General features: G+C 38.5%; 1 protein-coding gene across 5 annotated transcripts in view; it reads right to left on the bottom strand.

Moving 5' to 3' along the window:
* b3galnt2 (beta-1,3-N-acetylgalactosaminyltransferase 2) overlaps nucleotides 1–24,887 on the bottom strand; it is a 54,104-nt gene extending 29,217 nt beyond the window's left edge. For 3 of the 5 annotated variants that reach the window (XM_053620697.1, XM_053620699.1, XM_053620702.1), the window contains exons 1-3: nucleotides 23,343–23,540; nucleotides 3,978–4,104; nucleotides 3,328–3,428 (exon numbers count right to left, since the gene is read on the bottom strand). In XM_053620697.1, the coding sequence (XP_053476672.1) occupies nucleotides 3,328–3,428; nucleotides 3,978–4,104; nucleotides 23,343–23,454 (340 nt within the window). In that variant the 5' untranslated portion in view covers nucleotides 23,455–23,540. The other 2 variants (XM_053620698.1, XM_053620701.1) reach the window with 2 other exon arrangements.
* Between the last annotated feature and the right edge of the window lie 365 nt (nucleotides 24,888–25,252).

The following is a 25,252-nucleotide window of genomic DNA, read 5'->3' as shown; positions in this document are numbered from 1 at the left end:
TTCGGGTATATTTATGCCCTCAAAATGCGATTAATTTGGAACAAGAAAAAGAAGAAACGGAGCAGATCCATTAGTGCCCCGCACCAGCTGTGCTCGGGTCCTAATAATTAAAGTTGCAAGCTACGATGAACAGGCCCTCGCACTCGGGTGCACGTTGGGGATGCTCTGCCATGGGGACGCCATTCCATTGGTTTTCAAACTTTTTAGCACTTATGTTGTTAGGAGTGTATCACCATGTAAAAAAATAATTACTTCCTGTTGGCATCACAATGTAAAACATGGCATTTCCTATTGCCAGCAGGTGGCGCTATGAATATAACTGAATATTGGCATGTAGCTGCTTTCAGGCCAGGATTCGTATCAAACGTGATGTTTTGGGAAGATTAGGAATTGTATGCTTGAGTTATAACAACTTCCTGTTTAATAGCAGTAATAGCACACTTAGCTAATTTATGTTTAGGCCCTCAAAAATGTGATTCATTTTGGATAATAATAATAATAATAATAATAATAATAATAATAATATGTAGCACTTAACGGGGTGGACCAGAAATGAGGAGGTGGGAGGTAGGCTTGGAACAACTCAAAAAGGGGCTCTTTATTTTTCAGTCTATTGCTTTCACTTTTCAGCAAATATCTCTCTCTCTGCACACACACATACATACATGGCTCTGTGCTGCTTAGCTCTCTCACTCTCTCTCTCTTGTGGCTCTAATCTCTACCCTTTTTATCCTTGCCACAATTTACTGAAACACAGAACACTCGTTAGTGAGCCGCTCCAAGCCGATCAAGCAGTTAAACAATGTGGGGCATTGGATACGTGTCCACACACGGCTTGGGAACCAGAACCACCGGACTAGACAAGTCACTGTGGGACTAATCGATTACCCCCATATCGAGTATGGGCTTGAGCTCCAGCCACAACATATGCCAGAAGACTATTGGAATATGTTTTGTGGACGGATGAGAGCAAAATAGAATTTTTGATCTAAATAATAAGTGTTATGTTTGGAGAAAGGAAAACGCTGCATTCCAGCAAGAGAACATTATCCCATCTATGAAACATGGTGGTGGTAGTATCATGGTTTGGGTCTGTTTTTCTGCATCTGGGCTGGGAAGGTTTACCAGCACTGATGGAACAATGAATTCTGAATTATACCAGAAAATTATAAAGGAAAATGTCAGGACATCTGTATGTGAACTAAATCTTAAGCGAAAGTGGGTCATGCAACAAGGCAACAACTCTAAGCACACAACTAGTTCTATCAAAAATAGTTAAAGAAGAATAAAGTTAATGTTTTGGAATGGCCAAGTCAATGTCCTGACCTTAATCCAATAGAAATGTTGTGGAAGAACCCGAAGCAAGCAGTTCATGTGAGGAAACCCACCAACATCCCAGAGTCAAAGATGTTCTGTACTGAGGATTGGGCTAAAATTCCTCCAAGCAGATGTGCAGGACTGATCAACAGTTACCAAAAATGTTTAGCTGCAGTTATTGTAGCACAAGGGGTCACAGCAGATACTGAAAGCTACTGAAAGGTTCACATACTTTTGCCACTCACAGATATGTAATATTGGATAATTTTCCTCAATAAATAAATGACCAAGTATAATATTTTTGTCCCATTTGTTTAATTCTGTTCTCTTTATCTACTTTTAGGACTTCTGAAAATCTGATGAGGTTTTAAGTCATATTTATGCAGAAATATATACAATTCTAAAGGGTTCACAAACTTTGTCAACACTGTACAGGTCAGGAGCTTCAGTTAATGTTCACATCAAATATCAGAATGGGGAACAAGTGACTTTAACAGTGGCAAGGTTGTTGTTGCCAGATGGGCTGGTTCGAGTATTTCAGATACTGCTGATCTCCTGGGATTTTCACAGACAACAGTGAAAATGAGTGAGTGACAGCTCTTTGCAGGGAAAAACCTGTGTTGATAAGACAGGTCAAAGGAAAATGGCCAGATTGGTTTGAACTGCCAGTAATGATATAGTAACTCAAATAATCACTCTTTACAACCATGGTGAGTAGAAAAGCATCTCAGAATGCACAAAATATCAAACCTCGATGTGGATGGGCTACAATAGCAGACAACAACATTGGGTTCCACTCCTGTCAGCCAAGAACAGGAATCTGAGGCCATCATGGTCACAGGCTCACCCAAACCGGACAGTTGAAGACTAGAAGAAAAAAGAAAAAAAAAAATCACCTGGTCCTTTTCCAGTCTTCAACTGTCAAGTTTTGAGGAGTCTGTGCCCATGATAACCTCAGATTCTTGTTCCTGGCTAACAGGAATGTATCCTAATGTGGTCTTTCTCAAGGTTTGATGTGCTGTGCATTCTGAGATGCTTTTCTTTTCACCACAGTTGAAAAGAGTGCTTATTTGAGTTCCTATTATTAGACTTCCTGTCAGCTCAAACCAGTCATCCGCCTCATCCTCGTTTCTCATCAACAAGGTATCTCATCCTGCAGACCCTCAGCACACGATGTTTTTTGTTATTCCCACCATTTTGTGTAAATTTTTGAGATGGCTGTATGTAAAATGGCCAGATCAGCAGTTTCTGAAATACTGAAACCAGCCCAACTGGCACCAACAACCATGCCACAGTTAGTCACCGAGATCACATTTTTTCTTATTCTGATGTTTGATGTGAACATTAACTTAAGCTCTTGACCTGTATCTGTAAGATTTTATGGATTATGCTGCTGCCACATGATTGGCTGGTTGGATAACTGTATAAATGAGCAGGTGTTCCTATTAAAGTGGACAGTGAGTATAGATAGCACACATGCATGCTGCTTAAAATTCCAGCACCCACAATGTAAAATGTCGTCTCACATTCCTGCAACCTCCCATGCATATAGAGACATTACGAAGAAAAATAAAGCTTGGGAGGAATTAGCAGAGAGCTTTGGTGCAAAACAAATACAACGTTTGGCACATAACCTACATCAAACAACCTATTTTCAGACTTTTTTTTTTCCACTTTATTAAAATATTAGAGTACACTGTAAATACATATCAAACAAAAGTAAATCATGTGCTGTAGGCTATACATTTAGGCTATTGTGAGAAGGGCATTTCTCATCTGAATAAAATAAAGTATACAGTACACACCTACAAGCGACAACAGTATGTGCTCACTCAAAACCCACAAGAGATGAACTACATGCGACAAATCCCTTGGGGGGTGGGGTGACTTCCTTTATGGGGAAAAAGGTCAAATACATCTACTCTAAATCCATTTTTCAGACAACATATGTGCTTCTACATGGTGCTCCATGTCAGTCTGTGGGCTCTCTTATGAAGTGGTGTGCTTTACCTGGATCTGTGAGGTTAAGTTGGATACAGGAATATGGGTCTTCTCGATCTTCTTCAGGTATTGCACAACCATGTTTACCAATGATAAATTTCACCAGCACCCTTTAAGATAATGCAAAGGTCTAAGTTGTGGATAAAGCATTGCTTTAAACCATATTATAACTAATCATGTTACAAACTGAATGTATGGATGTATTAACACACAAAGATTTAATAGTATTAATACCTGCAAGTATTAATAATGCATAGGACTTGACATGATGCTTACACAAATACTTTAACACATTATATCTACAATACATTATACACTACACCTAAATCTAAATTATCTATGCAAGAAATTACAAATCACTGTTTTATAATATGATGGTTCTCATAGTAGTTAATCAAATCTCTGTTCATCCACAGAAGCAGAACAGAAAAACATGTTCTACTAGAACTATACAAGCACAGACCAGATATTGACCACCACACAGAAGTTGATTTACTTTTCAACAAACATTGCTACCTGTAAATATGTTTTGATGTTTTATGGGCATGTCATAAGTCTGAGAGGGACAGTTAGTCCAATTAATACCCAGCAATGGACAAAAAAAAAAAAAAAAAAAAAAAAAAAAAAAAAAAAAAAAAAAAAAAAAGAGACATACACACCGATTCTGGAAGTCAGGGTGGTCTTTGACGTACCCCATCCATGTGCCTCTTATGGCCTCCCTCAGATCATGGTGGTGCCTGGCAGATAAAACTCCAACCACAACTTCATACACCGGCCTCCTGCTGCCTGTCATATATTAATAGTAAATTATGTTCTTACTCCTAATTTACCACAGTGAAATCAGTGCTGCAGCATTCCCAACTTTAAAATGCTTTTAATTGCAAATGCAGCTGCAATTAACAACAACAACAACAACAACAATAATAACAATGAATAAATAAACAAATAGGCTAAACAATCTTTAAAATGTAGCATTTTGAGTAGTTTTTGGAGTTTGTATGCCAACCCATTTCCTTTACCACTGTGATTTGCCAACAATTACAAATTCTGATTTATTAATGAAGGACATCATGCTTTTTAACTGTTCATTGTGATGTATACATTTTTATGAATGAATTTTCAAATCTGATTGGTCAGAAGGTCTTCCTTACTTTTGTAGAACCCCAGCAAACAGCAGATGTCCCTATTTGGGCATTTTTGAGCAATGTTAGCTATAGCTATATTCCCAGGACATTATAAACATTGACAACAGGTCCTAGATAAAATAATTTAGTCCTAGAGGATTGTTTGCAACAATACACTCCCTGTCTGGCCCTGTATGAAACGTTATTTATGTTCTCTTTACAGAATCTTTGAGCAACGTCCCTATATGGTCCAATATGAAACATTAGTTGTGTTCTTTTTAGTGAATGCTCAAGAATATCTGGATTTGGTCCCCTACCTGATGGTCATTTAGCACTAGATATAAACAACAGTCAAATGCTGATTCCAAATATACCTCACTGATTTAGATGATATTCCTGAATATGCAATTAGTTAGTAGGATGCTCCCAGAGCATACACATCCCCGCTGATGCGGATTTAATATGTGACTCAACATGTGACAACATTTAGACCATAAATCATGGCTTGAATAACTAATCCATATTAAAACAGCCTCTATACAGTATGGTGATATAATTTTAATTGTGGTAGAACATTGAATAGTCCTTATAGTTATTAACAGCCACACATACATACACACACATATGCACATTATCAATTGAAAAAACTGTGTTGCAATCTTATGCTAAAGCTCTCATTTCTTCTGATGCAAGCATCATAAAAGGGGACTTGGCACCTACACACAACAGACTCCCAGAAATACTGGGCATGATATTCAATGATGGATGACTGATAATGCCCAGAAGAATTTCAGTGTTACAAGTAAGTTAGAATTTAATGTGTGTAATTATACATGTATGTATTCTTTAAATATATTTTCTAATGTGAAGAAAACATATGCACATAGCAATAATAAGCAAAGAAATGTTGCAAAGTAGTTACCACTAACATGTGGGTATTTGGTACATCTCAAAACTCTGATTCTGCACCAGTTGATTTGTGTGTTGCTAATCATTTCATATAACCTTTAACAAATATCTATATTCAGTTTACTGAATTTACTCTAAACGGAGGTAGAAATAAACTACCTAATAAATAAACACTACAAATATAAGGAGAGGTTCTTCTTAAGGTGGCCGCTACCAAATTAAAGTACAGTATGCACACATTTACATTTGTCATTCAAAGGCACAAGGCTGAGTTTCTAAGTCAAATTACAGTTGTAGACTACTGCAGTCTCAGGTATTCACTGAAGATCTGTGTTTAGCCCATTCACAATCCATGACATGTCGTCCTCCAGCCTTTTATCAGTGTCAATATCTGACCTATGATTGCAATTGCATTTATGTTACTGGTTTTATACATTTCTTTCAGCTCTGTGATGACAAAGTGTTAAAAAAAAAAAAAAAAAAAAAACCACCCTAGAGATGCTGCAGCACCTACTATATTTGCACCAGTGTATAAGATTAGACCAGTCAGTCATTTCTTATAGTCGATGTATTTGATGCAGGAGAAATGGGTAAGCGTGAATACCTGAGCAACTTTGACAAGGGCCAAATTGTTATGACCAAACGGCTGGGTCGGAGCATCTCTGAAACTTAAGTCTTGTGGGGTGCTCCCGATTACCAGTGGCGAGTACCGACAGTGGTCCAAGGAGGGACACACCGCCAACAGGCTCATTGATGAACGAAGGCAATGAAGACTATCCAATCAGGTCTAAACCAACAGAAGGGCTAATGTGGCACAGAAGTGTGAGAGAAGTCACAGAAAATTTTAATGATAGTTATGGATGTCACAACACAGTGTATGGGGCTGTGTAGCAACAGACCAGTCAGAGTGCCCATGCTAAGCCTTGTCAACTGTCAAAAGCACTTGCAATGAGCAGGCAAGTGTTGAAACGGGAAGGTGGTCATTTGGTCAGATAAATCCTGTTTTCTTTTACATCACTTGGATGGCGGAGTAGGTCTGCAACATTCAACTGGGAAGGTAATGGACCCAGAATGCACTGTGGGAAGAAGACAATATGGAGGAGGGAGTGTGATGCTTGGGAAATGTTCTGCTTGGACATTCTGGGTCCAGGAATTCACATGGATGTCAATTTCACACATGCCACATACCTAAACATCGTTATGGACCAGGTACACCCTTTCATGACAATGGTATTCCTCAATGATAGTGGCCTCTTTCAGCAGGATAATGCACTCAGATACACAGCACACACTGCTCAGGAATTGTTTGAGGAACATTATGAGGAGTTCAAAGTGTTGTCCTGGCCTTCAAATTCCCACGGATCTCAATCTGATTGAGCATTTGTGGAATGTGCTGTAACAAGTCCGATCCACAGAGGCTCCACCTCACAATTTACAGGACTGCTGCTAATGTCTTGGTGCCAAATACCATAGGGCAACTTCAGAGGTCTTGTGGAGCCTTTGTGGTTCAGAGCCATTTTGGCAGCATGCAGCAGAACAGCAGCACATTAGGCAGGTGGTCTTAATGTTTTGGCTCATCAGTGTACGCTACGTCTTAAAACTTGTATAACATATTCAATACTTTTTTTTCACTGAAAACAGAACTTTAAGAAACAAGCATAAAGTTGCAGAAGTACGAAGAGATAAGTCACCTCACAACAGAATAACTAATTACAAATAATGGAGTACATAATATTATAGAAATATATAATATTTTATATATAATTGTTATATTGTTCTAATCGTTTGGGAATATATATATTTTTTACAACAACTCAGAAATGTCAGTATTGTTCTTGAGAAACTTTACATTTTCTGTCTGATGACATCACCCAGCACCCTATCAGTATCCAAACTGCACCTTTTTTCATTTTATCAAGATATTAAGTGATATATTTTAACTGCATATTAAGAAATATACAATTCAAGTAACTTCCAGTTATATAAATGTTAATAGTAATCAATAACCATAATAAAATGTTGTTAGAATGTCATTTGCCAAAAGCTACTAAACCTGCTGTAACAGCAGGTTTTGCCAAGCAAGGCAAAAATCATTCAATAGCAGAAAACTACAGACCTATAGCCCTCATAATCAACTTTATGCAAGTGATGGAAAAATAATGTCAGGTGATTATATTAGGTCTTAAACAACAGAAACTGAAAAGCTGCACTTGCATAACCTTCCTTCATGGGCCTCTGTAGAATAGGAAGGTTATTATTATATCTAACTTTTTTTTTTATAAAAAAGCTTGACAGCTTATGATTTTCATTGTTGTACTTCGCATCCCAGGCAGGCAGCAACATGTGGCCCACCACAGACACAAGCATGCACCATCTTTTTCACACACATGTTAATATTTCCCAATGCTTTCTTAACTTTTAAAGCAGCTTAAAACTGTTAGGTTATTAACTATGAATAATTATCCAGCCATCCATTTTCTGTACCGCTTATCCCACACAGGATCACAGGGAGCTAGGAGCCTATCCCAGGGGACTCAAGGCACGAAGCGGGGGACACCCTGGAGGGGGTCTCAACCCATCGAAAAGCACAATCATAAAATATAGTAATAATAATAATAATAATAATAATAATAATAATATTCTATTATTCTACTGACAAGCTGCTAGGCTTATGTTCCATACCTGATTCTGGCCTGATCATCCAAATCTGATCCAAATCTTTATCTTTATAATGTCTGTTCACTATATATGTGGCTTTATATGTTTACATTGCACATGGTTTATAAACACCTTTTAGGTGTTCAAACACACATAGAGCTGTATTTTGACATCACAAATGAATAAGACTTTTCTAATGATTGGGCCAGTGACAAGCTCTTGAGTGACACTTACAGGCCATAAAATGTACATTGTAATGTCTCAAAAACAAAGGCCTATAGTTCAAAAGAAACAAGATGTTTCAACACACAATCAAAAGATGATTGTAAAAACTAGAGGTTAAAAAGACATGGTGATAAATGAGCAAATGGCTTCATTAGTTATAAGGGGATTTGATATTGTGAAAATGAAGGCATGTGCTGGTGCTGAATTTTTTAATTCAAATGTTATTTTCTTTTGGTGGTTGTTCTGCCGGAAAGCAGAAAATCTTTGCAGAAGTATATATTATTTAGTTGGTACAGGCATACTGGGTAGAATTTAGATGAATTTGCCAATGCAACTGTATACACAGCAGGTCATATTTTATGTAAAATTTTATAACGTTGGCTATACACAATTTTCGTTACATAGAATCAATTTATTGCAAAAGTAGTGGTAGCAAAGATAGCTAGCTAGCGAATTCATTCCTAGCTAAATAAATATTGTGACCTTGCTACCTAATATTTGTGGATAATGTATCAAGTGAAAATATTTTTTAAAATAATGCTTAAATCGATCTGCTATCTGGCTAGCAAACTTTGTTGCTGTAAGTCACCTTATTATAACGGAGCTGGCTAATAGCTAACCAAATCATACAGGGAGGTGAGAGAATATGTGCTCTCACCATAGAGGCTCTCACCCAACACTGGCTCTAGGAGAGAAAAAAAATCCCTTGGAGCTCCCTGAAATTTGGCAAACGATTCTAAAGTTATGGTCATTTTTGTTAAAAAAAATAAATAAAAAAATAATAATAATTACTTAATCACTGTAGCACCACCGTATGGCCGTTTAGGGAAAGACTTTGCACCAGTGTAGACTTTAGGAGTACAACCCTCAGTCTCTTGGCCTTACGGTCTGATCTGCACAGTCAGTTTTAGGGTATAATAATAATGATAATAATAATAGAGCTGCAAGGGTTAGCAATTAAGGGGCCAAGCACTAAAGAGGCTAGACGAGGAGCTAAACAAGCATGGCAGGGAGCATAATGACCAACTGTAAAAAAGAGCAATCTTAGACATTTGTATAGGATTTTAGGCAAAATGGCTGAACATTCATAAATACAATCAATTATTATATGATTTAATTGCTTATCATACTTGACCAATAAGTGGCGATGTGACCAAATCGATGTGATGTGGTCAGTGTGGGGTCAGCCTCTGAATAGTTTTGGCAACATGCCATCAAAGTTGTTGATTTGTTAAACAATAACAGTTTAGTATATGAACACAAAATCCATAACTTTTTGTCTGCATGGCCTGAAGATGATCTGAATCGAATTTGGTGAAAATCCAAATTCAAGTTCAATTGAACATGGCATAATTGGTATCATTGTTCTCGGCATGACTCACGGAATCTATCAAGTCCAGTGTCTTCACAATTGGTAAAAGTAATCAAAAGATATTAGCATTTTTTGAAATGGCATTATTTTTGACCACAAGGTGGCACTGTTTCAAAAATTTAAAATTTCATGGAAATCAGACAAACGGTCTACAATATTTAGAAAAAGTAGGTTATTAAAGTAAATCAAAATAGCAGACCAAATATCCATGTTCTCAGCATGAAATAACAAATGTAATAAGACCAGTTTAATTACAATTGGCATAATGAATCCAAAGCAATTAGCATTTTTAAAAATATTATAACTTTTGACCAGATGGTGGCACTGCCCGAAACTTTTCCAGGGCTTCAGGGCATGGTGCCAAAGACAGGTACCAAGTTTCGTTCAATATGCCAAGGCGTTCGTAAAATATAGCATTTTACTACAAAATTCAGAATGGTCGACGCCCAAAATAGCCAACATGGGAAAATTGAGTATTGTTAGACTCGAAATGCTTCACTGAAACTAAAGAGTTCAGTTTTGTGATTTTTGGCCAAACCATTCAGAGGTTATAAACAAAAATGACCATTTTTCATATTTAGGGATGTCACAAGAACCAGTACCAAGTCGGTACCAACATTCTTAAAACGTGACGGTACTTGTTTTTCTGCATTTCCGTTAGTACCGACTGTAACAAAAGTACTGAGGTTGGGATTCTTCCGGACCTGATGGGGGCAGCAAATAAAATAAAAAGTGTTTTAGTCGGTCCACAAGTGGTGAAGATGAAGAAGAAGAACGCCTACAAGCGCACGGGAACAAGTACAAAAGATTAGCTTAGCTTAACCAGTTTAGCTCCGCCCCGACTTGTTGAGAGGAAAAGAGAGGAAAGCTAGTATCGGTTTCCAGTGTGCGGTTTCCGGTGTTTCCGATGCTATCATTCATTTCAAACAAAGTGAGGAAACACCTGGAGTTTGGCGAAGCAACTGAAAGACGGTCCTATATTATGTTTGTTTGAGGCAGCTGGCATTGTGGCCGTGAAACCAGCTAACGTTATGCACCATGTAATGTTAGCGATAGCCAGTTATGTGTTAACGACGTGAACGCATTGCGACGTTATAAACTACCTCCTAATGGGCCACCATGCATCACCATTCAGCCCGTGTCCTGTCAGCAACATGTAGCCTAATGTCACTAATAATTATTCACATGTTCATGGTTTTAATAAATCTTTTTGGTCTGCCACCATATCAGTGAATTTAAACTAATGCATTCAGAGTATAAGGTGGGTGTGTGCATGCGTGTGTGTGTGCGCGCGTTTAGGAGTGCACGACAGTGTTTGATAACTAAAATACCCCCCGCTCTCTCTCTCTCTCTCTCTCTCTCTTTGCCAGTATCAGCCAGAGGAGGATGTCCTCCAGGAGAGTTATTTCATTTTATTTTTATACCACACCGTGGTATCAACTTTGGTATCGAGTATCGTGTACTTTTGGTGGTATCGGTACCGACTACTAGATTTTTGGTATCGTGACATCCCTATTCATATTTCCTGACCACTAGGTGGCACTGTGCCAAAAACAGTGCATCTAGGCTCAAGTGATGACATGTACCAAGAATTGTCTCAATACGCTAAAGAATTGCAGAGATATAGCCTTGCGTCCAATTTGGCGTGCTCTTCATCGAATTCGTTCACAGGTTTTTTGTGAATGGTTGGGTTTATCAAAAGGCTTTTAATAACTTTTTGCCAGCGTGGTCTGAAGATGATCTGAGCCAATTTTGGTGAAAATTCGAAGAACCTGTTCAAAAGTTATTAACATAAACGTGTGCAATTTTGGACAGTTGGTGGCGCTAGAAGGATTGAGTTAGAGACTCCAAAATTGCTGTGGTTAATGTTCAGACTCTCCTCAATCAATGTGCCAAATTTCACAACTTTATGGTTCTATGGGCTGCTATAGACTTCCAGAGCAGAATATTATTAGTGGTGCTTGAAAAGCACTACTATTGTTCTTGTGCATACTTATTATTATAATTATTATTAGTGGTGCTTGAAAAGCACTACTATTGTTCTCTTGCATACTTATTATTATAATTACTATTCTTCTTCCACTTTTTTTTCGGCACGTAACTAGTCCCGCACCGTTTGTCGGCCAGCTCTCAAAAGTATTAGCGCCCTTGACAGTCGGCTCTAAAAAGTATTGGTGCACTACACGGCCAGCTCCAACAATGCTGGCGCCCTATCTGTCCGGCTCTCGAAAGTATTGGCGATCAAGCCAATTATCGGCACCGTGAGCAGCAAAAGATGCTTTGTGACATGTTTTTTTTTTTTTTTTAAAGAGTCCGATGAGATGTATGAGACCCATTTCTTTCAAAAATAACTAAAAATAACAGACAGGAAGTTTGATTGACCATGATGTAATTGGTATCATTGTTCTCGGCATGAACCACAGAATCTATTACGATCAGTCTCATGACAGTAGGCAAAAGGAGTCAATAGCTATATAAATAGCGTTATCATTTTTGACCACAGGCTGGCCCTGTCCCAAAACATTGAGTCCCTTAATAGTAAGGTGCCTACCGAGTTTCGTAATGATGTGCCAAGGCGTCCGTAAAATACAGCATTTTATGTCAAATTCAAAATGGCTGACATTTTGAATTTAGGAATTTTTCATATCGTTGGACTACCCCACTAAATCTAATGAGACCAATTTGATGATTTTATGACAAATTTCTCAGAAGTTATAACCAGAAATGTGCTTTTTTCATATCTTGTGAACACTAGGTGGCCCTGATCCAAAACTGTGCAGGTACCCTCAAGTCAGGATGGCTATACATATACTAAGTTTGGTCTGAATATGCTAAAGCATTATGGAGATTTAGCCTCACATCCATTTTGGCATGCACGGCATCGAATTCATTTGTGCAATATTCACGAACAGTTTGACTAATCAACTTAAATTTCACAACTTTCTGGCGGCACTGTCTGAGTCCACAAAACAATTTGGACTCACAGCCAACATGGCAGATCATATGCACTCTATTGTCTTCACTCCCATTTGTAGTCACTGTGCCAAGTCACTCCAAATTTGCATAAAGTTAAACTTTTGCTGTTGGTCATGTTGCCAAAAGTTGAACGGTTTCCAGTTACTTTGTAGCTGCAAGTTGCTGTATGTGTGAACGTACCTTTAGTAAGTCAATATAACGAGATACTAAGTCCATACATCGACTTAGTAACTCCAAATAATAACAATGGCTGCATCCGAAATCGCGTACTGTCACAGTATGTACTGCGTTTGATGCAGTACCTACTGCACAACGATTGAAACAGTACATACTAATTAGTATGTGTGTGTAGTATGAATACAACCCCAGACATACTACGCCTGATATATTGGCATTGTCATGTGGCCTTCGACGTCATCATAAACACAAAAATCTTAAAAGGGATCACCAAATTAAAGCAACCGCCCTAACGCCAAAATGCATATCAGGAATTAGCAATTTAATGTGAGCAGTGTTAAAAGGCTGAGGCAAATTCCTTGCCGTCAGCTTGGCCGGCTAAGGCATGATGGAGATCACAAAAAGTATTTCGCGCCTACTATTTCTTGCCTACTGAGAATTCAGACATAATACCCCTCTGGGTACTACATACTGCTTTTCTCCTACTGTGTAGTAGGGTAGGATGCGACTTCGGACACAGCCATAGCAATTGCAAAAACATCACACCTTGCGGTTCAGGGCTTCCGTACACATGGTGCTATACTGCCTCCACTATTTATGTTGGTATTGCACCACGCAGACGTGTCAAGTTAATTTCTGAAGACGTGCATGAGCGACCGGGTGCGCGTAGTTAACAGCAAGTGAAAACTAGCCTTTAATCAGCCTTTAGAATGGTTCCTCAATCGTTCCTTGGATGCTTAAAGGACACTTCCTAAAGGAAGCTTGGACACGTTTCTGAAAGTGAAACTTTCTGTTGTAGAACTATTCAGACTGCCTCGTATTGATAATAGTATACGCACCTTGCCATGCTACAGTGTCAAACGTACATTCACGCCAGCTTCTGTACAGAGTTTTATCAATAACCTCCCAGAGATATCAACTATGATTGGATCACTGTCTGATCCCAAAGAACTTGATCAGGAGACTGCATTCTTCGAGTTGACCTTCTGCTACATGCTAGATAAGGTAGCTCCCCTTAAAAGAAATATAACTAGAGAGAAAAAGCTAGCACCCTGGTATAACGATCACACATGCACCTTAAAACACGCTACTTGACAATTAGAAAGTAAATTGCATCAAACCAAAATTGGTAGTATTTCAAACAGCATGGAAGGAAAGCCTCCTGAAATATAGAAAATATCTTAGTGCTGCTAGATCAATGTATTTTTCCCACCCTATTTGAGACTGAACTAATTTCATTAATTTATCCATCAAAACCATCAACCTGTATACTAGATCCCTTACCTACATGTTTCTTTAAACAGATTTTTCCAGAAGTATTCAAACCCCTTCTAAAAATAATCAAATCTTCCATTAGCACTGGCTATGTACTTAAATAATTTAAACTAGCAGTTATCAATTGATTAAAAAACTGATTAAAAAACCTTGATCTGTCAATTGTCCTACTATAGGCCAATATCAAATCTCCCCTTTATCTCCAAGATCTTAGAAAAGGTTGTAGCACAGCAGCTACAAATACAATGTCACTTGCACTGTGGGGAAGAAACCGTTAAATCAAAAAAAGGATCACCAACTGTGCATAAACGTCATCGCCTAGATTACTACTATGAAGGGCAGAAAATATGTTGTGACACTTTTATGCATGCTGTGTTCACAGATCGCATAGCTGCATTGGTCCAGCATTATTTGCAGAATGATGTGACCCCTAGGATGCATGGAAATAAGGGCAAATTGTGTAAGCATGCCTTGGATGTAAATGACATTGAGAGAGTTGTGACGTTTATCCACAATAATGCCAGAATACAAAAGGGACCTAAAGCTACTGCCCTCTTCTATCAGCAAAGTTGCCATCCACAAACTGTATAGTGATTCTTGTGAGGCCAGTGGTCATCGAGCCGTGAGTGAACGCACATTTAATTGTCTCTGGCAGCAGTATGTGCCAAATGTGTTGCCAATGAAACCGATGTCAGAACTACGCTGGACCTGCCAAAAGAACAGTGCTTTATTGGTAAAGGCCTCAAAGAAAGACATGGGGGAGAAAACAAGAGCGCTAGCAAAAGCAGGGGAACATCTGTGGCAGGCCACAACAGAACGTTCATTCTACAACAGCAAGGTCCAGGAGTGCCACAGAGTTTTAGCTGAGAATGGTGTCTCCAAGCTGCTGGAGCCTGGGAACCAAATTCATCAAAAGATTTTGATTACTAACATTCTTCAAAATATCTTCTTTTATGTTCATTAGAAGAAATAAACTTATACAGATTCGGAACAACTTGAGGGTGAGTAAATGATGACAAAATTTTCATTTTTGGGTGCTGTCATGTAAAGCAGAGACTCTGAACTATATTTCCCAGCAGCCACTGCACCACAGTTACATGACCACCGGCACCTGAATCACGTTCTTGTTAATGTGGCTAATGTGTATATAGCCACAGTTTGCACTGCACTCTGTCTTTGTTGCTGTGTTTAAGTCTCTGGTTTATGTTTACTTTTTGCCATAGTGTTTTGCTTCAAGGTCATAGTGTCTTTTTGTGTTTTGTTCTTCATTAAACTTTAGTAATTCTGCACTTACATCCGTCTCCACCTTGAATTTGAACTTTTTTTTCCTCTTTAACTGCATATTTGCTCCAAATGTTACACAGTAGCCCAGTAAGAGAATAAGATTTTTTTTACTGAAATTTTATATCTTATATATAAATTAATTATTAGACATTTTCTACTGATTTCATTTTACTAATAAAGTTATACAAATCATTCCACTGAATTGACTTGGTAATTGTTGCTACAATCAAGCTATTGTGGTACCCCCATTTGTTTAAATGTTTTTATGCTTCATAATAAATAGGCCTGTTTTAAAAAACTTTAAGAATCCCATAAATGTGTCATATACAGTGTTGGTAAGTTACTCAAAAAGTAATCCACTAGAGATTACTAATTACCATTTTATAATTGTAATCTGATTACTGCATGTAAAAAGTACTCAGATTACTAATTACTTTATTTTCAAGTTACTTTCAAAACCTATCAAACCTACAAAAATACACTACAAGTATAACAAAGTTCTTTCAGTAATTTAGAAATTTCAGTAATGGCGCGTATCAATGTAGGACATGATCAGGAAAAAGTTGGATTTATCATAAAGCTTGTCTCGGGTATTGTCACTGTAGCACTACTAGACCGATTAAATATAAAAGTTTTCTAAATAGACTAGTTTGGTGTCACTAACCTAGGGGAGGCACAACTAAGCTAAGGATTTAGCTGCTAAAGTGCCATGCAAAGTACATATTTCCTAATGCTCTGCTCATATCATGTTCAGACAAACTGGAACTCAGACATTTACACACCTTGTGTTCCTTGATGTTTCAGCATCAAGGATATTAGTGTTTCAGTTATAACCCATTAACTGGTTTACAAAAAATTAAATAATAATAATAAAAAAAAATCGGCATCTATCCATTTTACCCCTCACACTGACTTTGTGAGCTAGCATTTGGCAGAATTTAGAGCTGTCAGCCAGTAAGTCATGAGTATTTCCACGTATTTTCCTGTAAACCCTGTCTGATTGCTCTCGCCTCCGTTCACTGAAGAAATAAAATTACAGGCGGTCTTCTTTTACTGATGTTCAGTTACGTAGTGACAAACTGCTCCAAGTGGATAATTATTTGAGGCTAAAGAAAAAATCTTTGGGGCAAAACTTGATTTTTTTAAAAATAAATTTATAACGCAAGTAAGAATTTTAACATCTGTAACTAATCAAATTACATAAATGTAAAATGTAATGCATTACATTACTGCTTTATCAGAAAAAGTAATTAGATTACAGTAACACATTACTTTGTAACGCATTACTTCCAACTCTGGTCACATCACTGAAAATGGGAGAATCTCAGCTTCAATGTGGTATATGGCACATAGTCAGGATAATTATGGTTCAAATGTGTTGCAGTTTTAAAAATATGCTTGTTTTTACATTGGAATTTCTCAAAAACATGATTTTCTGAGCCTGAAATTCAGCAAATCTTTGACATATACTTACTCAGTCAATATGAAAGATATCAAGGTTATATTTTCACAGAATGTTCTTTGTTATAGAGGATGATTTTATGTAGAAAACAGTGAATCACAAAAAAATTACTTTAGCTGGGTTTTCACAGATCACATATGCTACTCTGGGTCAGATTATTTGTAAACATGGAATTACCTTCCACTGTTAGGCTGACACACAGTTGTATGTTTCAGCAAAGTCAGATGACAGACAACAGCTTAATAAAGTTGAGGAATGGGTGATTATTGACCCCAGTCTTTCATTTGACACCCATTTAGATAATATTACTAGGATAGCCTTCTTTCACCTCAGAAATCTTGCTAAGGTAAGAAATATAATGTCACTACATGGTGCAGAAAAATTAGTTCATGCTTTCATCACCTCTAAGTTCGATTATTTTAATGCCTTACTGTCTGGATGTTCCACTAGGTGCATAAACAACCTCCAGTTAGTCCAGAATGCAGCTGCAAGAGTCCTCACTAGAACCAGAAAGTATGACCACATCACCCTCTTATCCACACTGCAATGGCTCCCAATAAAATTTCGCACTGATTATAAAATACTACTATTGACCTATTAAGCACTGAATGGTCTCACGCCACAGGAACTGTGTGAACTTTTGGTCTTTTATGATCCGCCACACCTGCTTTGATCAAAAAGTGCAGGCTATTTGTTGGTACCTCGAATAGTGAAGGCAACAGCAGGGGGAAGAGCTTTCTCTTATAAAGCCCCACAGTTATGGAACAGCCTTCCAATTAGTGTTCGGGACTCAGACACAGTATCTGTGTTTAAGTCCAGGCTGAAAATATTTAAGTAAAGCTTTTTGTGAATAGTTTTTTTCTTGGGTAAAGGAGCAGATCTAGAGGGCTTACAGGCATAGTGTTGTGGTGAACTGAGATGTTTGGATGCTGTGCCCACCCCCCCACTTCCACGTAAGGCTGCAAAATTAATCGAATACTAATTTCAATTATAATTTTGACTGCCCACGATTGCATGAACATGATCGACTGCGATATTGACGTTTAAAGTTCATCCTCCGCTCATAGAAAACTCTGTACATATCAAATCAAGCATTTCCTAAACTCACAGCCAGTAACCATAGAGTGGCACAGGGACGACATTTTGTAATGCCAAAACCAGGAAAGAGTTAGCATTTTCTCCCTTCGGTTCAGTCTTCCCAAATCAATTGGTTTTTTGAATAGTATTTTGGTTAAAAGCCTGAAATAAGGTCTGTGGTGAACACAAGCTCACATTATTTTCACGTTTTATTCTACGGCATAAAATATGCCAGTAAAACCCCACTCATGATTTTTTAAAAAGCTTTTATGTGTATTGAGAAAGGCGGTTACTAACAGTCACGTAACGAGGGTTTCTGAAGGATGCAAGTGCAGATAAGAGCTTTATTGAAGAGAATCAGACAAATCCAAAACATGAGACAGTAGCGTGGTCGAAAACAGACAAAAGGTCAGGCGATCGGACACAGGCATAAACAAGAATCCAACAACGAGGTCGAGAATAAGATCAAATCTATGAACAAAGGCTTGGTACACTGAAAACTCACGCAATACTTTGCGTCGAACAAAGAGACACGTGAACACAACATAGCTCAGACCAATGAGGACACATAAGGGAACAACCAATGACAATACAGGGGCGGAGACAGGACAGAAATCATAAATGCACATGTAGAAAGTCACTAAAAAACCCGGAAGCGCACTGCGTGCTCCAGTGCTTGCGCGAGGGTCAATCGTGACACTAACATGTTGCTAAATGGGACTACAGACATTGTCGGGGACATTAAATGTCATCACACCGAACAGGAAAAAACTTTGCAGATAAACTGGTTCAGGTATTCTGTGCACAATTCCCAAAAAAATAAATGTAGATGAAAATTCATCCACAGAGTAAATCCGTATTATGGAAAATGTTTTTAAATCAAGTTTGGAAAAGTTGTCGGAAGCTTGGTGATGGTGATGTTTAAGTCGAGCGACCGTGGTGTTTATAGCATACGGTTACCTGTTTATTTGTGGCAATTGTATTTAGGCTTATTTTTTTTTTGTAATAATCCAAAAGCCTATGGGAAAATCCTATTGGGATTTTGTCGAGGGAACTAGTGTGATGCTAACTTCCGGGTTCCGGTACAAAATGACGTCGTCCCTGTACCACTCTATTGGGTGATTAGGCTGTGTCGCTCCTCCTGTAAACACTGTTATTGCCTTTTCTGCATAGGCTTGAATTGTTTTCATTTGGTTGCATATTGTTATATTTGATTGCATATTTTCATTTGGTTGATGGCATTTTTATTTTTACTTAACCTATATTTTGGGTACTATTTTATTTATGTTTTGCTTCTACAAGATGATGCACTTTAAGGACCAGTCTGATTTGATGTAAAGATTTGTACATTAGCAGGAATGTAGCACAACATGGAGGTGAAAGCAGTGGACTGATTATTTAAATGTGAAAGTGCAATAAAAAATATGTTGTCCCTAAAATCAATGAATAATCGTGATAAATAATTGTAATCTCAATACTGATCCAAATAATCGTGATTATCATTTTGGGCATAATCGTGCAGCCCTACTTTCACACATTCACCCAGGTTTGGTGATGGTGGAGTGGCTGGCCGCCATATGTCCCAGGGCGCCCTCATATCCGTGTTCCCTTCTGGCACTCCCTTTTAGTTATGCTGTCATAGCAATGTTTCCGCTCTAGTTGGGTGACCCACCCAGGTATATTAAGACCCGCCCAGGTAGATAAAATCTGAATTCCAATTTTTCTTTTCAATCAAGATGTGCAATCGTCAATACATAATCAACACATACCAGCGGAGCTTCAAACCCCCCCCCCCTTTCACAACACAATGTGCATGTCAGGCGTGCATGTCAGGCATGCGTGACACAGCGATTCAGTTGGTACGTCAAAATTCAATGAGAGGCTAGTAACGGCAACTTTTTCTAAGGTGCAGTAAGTTACCTTTTTTCCTAACTTGATGATAAACACCACACTTAGCAGTTTGTGTATTGGATGCCTAAAAAAGAATGCTTTTCATATTTAGTGGGTTAATGTTAAACGTTAACGCTACACATTATTTTAACTTATGAGGGTACAGTAACATTAGTTGGTCTGGCTAGCTAGCTGTCTAGTAATGGTAGAGCTAGCCTTGACACCGAACTGAACACTCACTGCAAAGTGAGGTAGCTCTAACGTTATCGAGAAGTTAAGACAACAGATTACTCAAGTTAGGTAACGTTATGAAGAGCGTACAACCACCAACTTTTGTGTATGTGACATCATGGAAAGCTGGAGAAACAAACAGATGGACTGACACTTCTTTCACCAGCCATGAAGCCCATTGTCAGTGGCATTGAAGCATGTCTTTCAAAATGGTTGCATTCAAAATGGTTATGCAAGTTTGTTTCTATTTCAGGTCAAAACTGAGCTAAGAAACAGGCTGAAAGGAGAGCACCAGGCTGCATTCCTCAGAATATCTAGCAATGAACCTGTCCCTGAAGCATACCCCTGCAGACAGGTTTTGGAAAAGTTGTTTTTTTTTTTTTTTGGAAAAGTTGTTTTTTTCAAGCCAAGGAAAATTAAAATGTTAAATGTTCCAGCAAGCAATCCCAACTGTGCAAACAGACACATTTGAAAATGTATTTCATAATGTAAATAGGTATTTTGATATGTACATCTGAAATCAGTCTCTTTTTTTCTATATATATTTTGAAAATGTATTTTAATATGTAGTTATTTATTTCTTAATAGTTATTTATCTTGAGTAGTTATTCATTTGCAATAAATAGTTTATTCATAAACTTTTGTTTGACTAGTTTATTACTGAACCTGCAATGTCACATTCCTTGCCAACCACCACCAGAAAGTAAATTCTCAAGCTGTGGGAAACACTGCATAGCTAGTCTTGCCGGAGTCCTTCTTTCACTCCCGCAAAATACATTGTCTTTAACTATTACGGGGCAATAAGCATACCTAATAAATCTCCCCCCCCCCACCTCCTCATCTCTCTTTCTGTCAAGCTACAAATGATACAGAGAGACCAGCGATCCTGACCCCTTCTGGACCTGCCTGATCCATCCTGATGCCCTACTTTTGGTTCAGTTCTCATCAATTGGATGTTACATGCTGCTGCTGAGGATGGCCCCACATGGTGCAGCCTAAAGATCATTGAGATTACGGAGTATGGTACCACTGAAAAACCATGACATGGCTTTGGACCTCAATTCATTTGAGATATTATGCTATGATGGCTAAGATTACAATTGCTATTATAGCTTTGGTAGTGCAATTACCACAAACAGTTTTGCACTCAAGTCTCCATCAGTGAACAGTGGATAAGTTGAACAAAACAGACTTAATGTAAAAACTAATTAATTTTCATGGTTACACAATTGCACTATTTGACCATGTAGTATTAGCACATGTACAGTGGCAAGAAAAAGTATGTGAACCTTTGGAATTTCATGGTTTTCTGCATAAATTTGTCATAAAATGTGATCTGATCTTCATCTAAGTCAAGGGTATTGACAAATATAATGTGCCTAAAATAATAACACAAAATAAATTCTGATCCCTGATGTCTTTATTGAACACACTCATTCAACATTTAAAATGGCAGTGGAAAAAGTAAGTGAACCCTTAGAATTAATAACTGGTTGACCCCCCCTTGGCAGCAATAACCTCAACCAGGCGCTTCCTGTAGCTGTGGATCAGACCTGAACATTGTTCAGGAGGAATTTTAGACCATTCTTCCTGGCAGAACTGCTTTAGTGCTGTCATATTCTTTGGACGTCTCATGTGTATGGCTTTCTTCAAGTCATTCCACAGCATCTCTGTTGGGTTGAGGTCTGGGCCCTGACTTGGCCACTCCAAAAGGCGGATTTTGTTTTTCTGAAGCCATTATGTTGTGGACTTGCTCCGGTGTTTTGGGTCGTTGTCCTGTTGCATCACCCAACTTCTACACAGTTTCAGCTGACGTACAGACATTCTCACATTATCCTGAAGAATTGTCTGATATACTTGGGATTTCATCTTCCCCTCAATGATTGCAAGCTGTTTTCATGATGATATGCCGTGCCCTTTCTACGCCAGATGTAGTGCTGTGTGGTTTTCCAAATAGTTCAATCTTAGTTTCATCAGTCTACAAAACATTTTGCCAATACAGCTGTGGAGAGTCAATGTGCTCTTTTGCAAACTTCGGGCGTGCAGCAATGTTCTTTTTAGTAAGCAGTGGCTTCCTTCGTGGTGTCCTGCCATAGATACCCTGCTTGTTCAATGTTTTACATATTGTACACTCATGAACAGAGATGTTAGCCAGTTCCAATGATGCCTTCAAATCTCTGGCTGTCCTTCGGGGTTGTTTCTTTACCTCATTGATGAGTCTTCGATGTGCTCTTGGTGTCATTTTGACTAGGCGCCCAATTCTTGGTAGAGTAGCAACAGTCCCAAAATGTCTCCATTTGTAGAATGTTTGCCTAACTGTAGACTGGTGAATTTCTACAGTCTTTGAAAATCACTTTGTGACCCTTGCCAGCTTTATGCAAATCAACAATTCTTGATCATAGATCCTCTGAAAGCTCTTTTTGGCGAGGCATGGCTCACATAAGCATGTGCTTCTTGTGCAGGGCAAACTCCAAAGGTTTGAGGGGTTTTTATCGGTCAAAGTAGCTGTAGTCCACACCTTCAAACTCATTTCCATAACGAGACTCCAGGTGTGCAAAAAAAAAAAAAAAAAAAAGAAGCTTTTTTGAGGTCATTAACTCAAGGGTTCACATACTTTTCCACAAGCACTATGAGGGTTTTTTGGTTGTTCTCAATAAAGACATGAAAGATCAGATTTAAAAAAAAAATTATTTTAGACACATTATATTTGTCAATACCCTTGACTTAGATGAAGATCATATCACAAATTTATGCAGAAACCCATGAAATTCCAAAAGGTTCACATACTTTTTCTTGCCACTGTATACAAGGGATTTATTTATTGTTGCCATCCAAATGAGGATGGGTTCCCTTTTGAGTCCGGTTCCTCTCAAGGTTTCTTCCACATATTGTCTCGGGGAGTTTTCTCTTGCCACAATCGCCTCTGGCTTGCTCGTTAGGGATAAATTCATACATTTAAAATCTGTCCTGAATGTATATATTTCTGTAAAGTTGTTTTTGGACAATGTCTATTGTTAACAGCACTATACAAGTAAAACTGAATTGAACTTCCGCAAGAATTGAGTCCGGAAACCCTTTTAAAAGTGTAGATTATATGGTTAAAATATGCTATAGACCTGTAGAATGATGCACAGCACGTTTTCAATTTTATTGGTGAAACAATTATTCTGTGCTCAATTTATTCAAATTCACAACACAGGGTGGTTTTCAAATAATCCAGCTGAATCTTGCTTTTTAAATTTCAATTTAAGTTTCACGCAGGTATGTCATCACGTTTATACATGCAGCTATCGAAGGCGTGATTATAATAAATGTATAATAACCTCTACTGTTAAGTTAGAAATGAAAAGTTGTGAGTTCCTACCTACAGCCCTGACATTCGAGAAGAAATCAGTTTGGTCTTTCAGCCACCACCACCACTCATGCACCAGCACCGCGATCACACAGGGGAGTAGAAACAGTGCTAATCTTCTCATGGACGAACCAAACACAGACACAAAATCAATTTAAAGTACAGCGCGTCTAACACTGCAGATTGATAGGATTCATCTCAAGTAGAATACGCACTGACCAATTTCTAGTTTATCATCGTCCAATAAAAACGAAGCCGAAGACCCGCAGGGGCTTCTGGGAGATGTGGTACTAATGCTGCATTCCCCTTATGCTGCGTTCTGATCAAGGTCGTAACTCGGAATTCCTATTCGGAAAGTCGGGCTCAGGAGCTCGGCATATTGCTGTGTTTACCTCGGAAGTGGGAAGTCGGAGCATGGCACGACGTCATTTTCGATCTCCGTGCATCCGAGCTACAAAGTGGGTGGGAAAAACATCTCCATTTTTTTTTTAGCAACAAGCTAACCAACTAATGAGTGATGTATATTTTCCGCCTCAAAACAGCGTACTATATTGTCAATAATCTAGATTTAACAAGCGAATATGTTGATTCATCTAAAGCCAATACTTGTACACACAGTATAACTCATAACTAAAAAAAAATAATAAGCGCTACTTTGTTTACTGCTGCGCCGGCCCTGTTGATTTTACGTCATTTGTTGAACTCGGAGTTGAGAAGACGACCCCGAGTTTCCAATTAGAAATTCCGAGTTGAGTTTTCTTAGGTTTTTCCGGAAGGCAGGTCGTAAATCATATCGGGGAAGCTATGGCGGTTACCGACAAACCTCCTATATACGCGCACACTGGTTTCTGTGACGGCCATATGCTAAAGGTTGGCAGTTTGCCAACAAAAGTCTCTTGTAATTATGTCTAATTAAACAATAACGATATAATTAAATCTTATTTTGTAGAAAAGAAAATAAAGAGATAAATGCGTAGTTGTGCCCCATTAGGGCCAATATAGTTAACGCAGAGTGACACACTTGCATGAACATGTTACGTTCTATGGAGGACCAAACCTGCAGAAATATGTGTGTGTGTGTGTGTGTGTCACATACGTCAACATGCGCTGAAGGGGAAACAGGGTAACCGAACTCTCTGGTACACTATTTCTGGAAAATTGTATAACCTGATGTTTATACATGAGCTCCAAACCAATGATGCACTGGAGCTACGCAAGGACCGCCTCCTCATTTGCATGTTGCACACGGAAGAGTAAAAAGAGAAATGTATAAATAAATATAAAAATAAATGAACGCATAAATAAATAAATCTAAATGGAAAAAAATAAATAAAAGTATAAATAAATAAAAGTTAAAAAATAATTGTTGCTCTACATAAAGATGGCCTAGGCTATAAGAAGATTGCCAAGACCCTGACACTGAGCTGCAGCACGGTGGCCAAGACCATACAGCGGTTTAACAGGACAGGTTCCACTCAGAACAGGCCTTGCCATGGTCGACCAAAGAACTTGAGTGCTTGTGCTCAGCATCAAATCCAGAGGTTGTCTTTGGGAAATAGACATATGAGTGCTGCCAGCATTGCTGCAGAGGTTGAAGGGGTGGGGGGTCAGCCTGTCAGTGCTCAGACCATACGCCGCACACTGCATCAAATTGGTCTGCATGGCTGTTGTCCCGGAAGGAAGTCTCTTCTAAAGATGATGCACAAGAAAGCCTGCAAACAGTTTGCTGAAGACAAGCAGACTAAGGACATGGATTACTGGAACCATGTCCTGTGGTCTGATGAGACCAAGATAAACTTATTTGGTTCAGATGGTGTCAAGCGTGTGTGGCGGCAACCAGGTGAGGAGTACAAAGACAAGTGTGTCTTGCCTACAGTCAAGCATGGTGGTGGGAGTGTCATGGTCTGGGGCTGCATGAGTGC

The sequence above is a fragment of the Ictalurus furcatus genome, chromosome 3 (genome assembly GCF_023375685.1).
Source record: "Ictalurus furcatus strain D&B chromosome 3, Billie_1.0, whole genome shotgun sequence".
Classification (NCBI taxonomy): Eukaryota; Metazoa; Chordata; class Actinopteri; order Siluriformes; family Ictaluridae; genus Ictalurus; species Ictalurus furcatus.
This window is presented reverse-complemented; position numbering and strand designations above follow the sequence as displayed.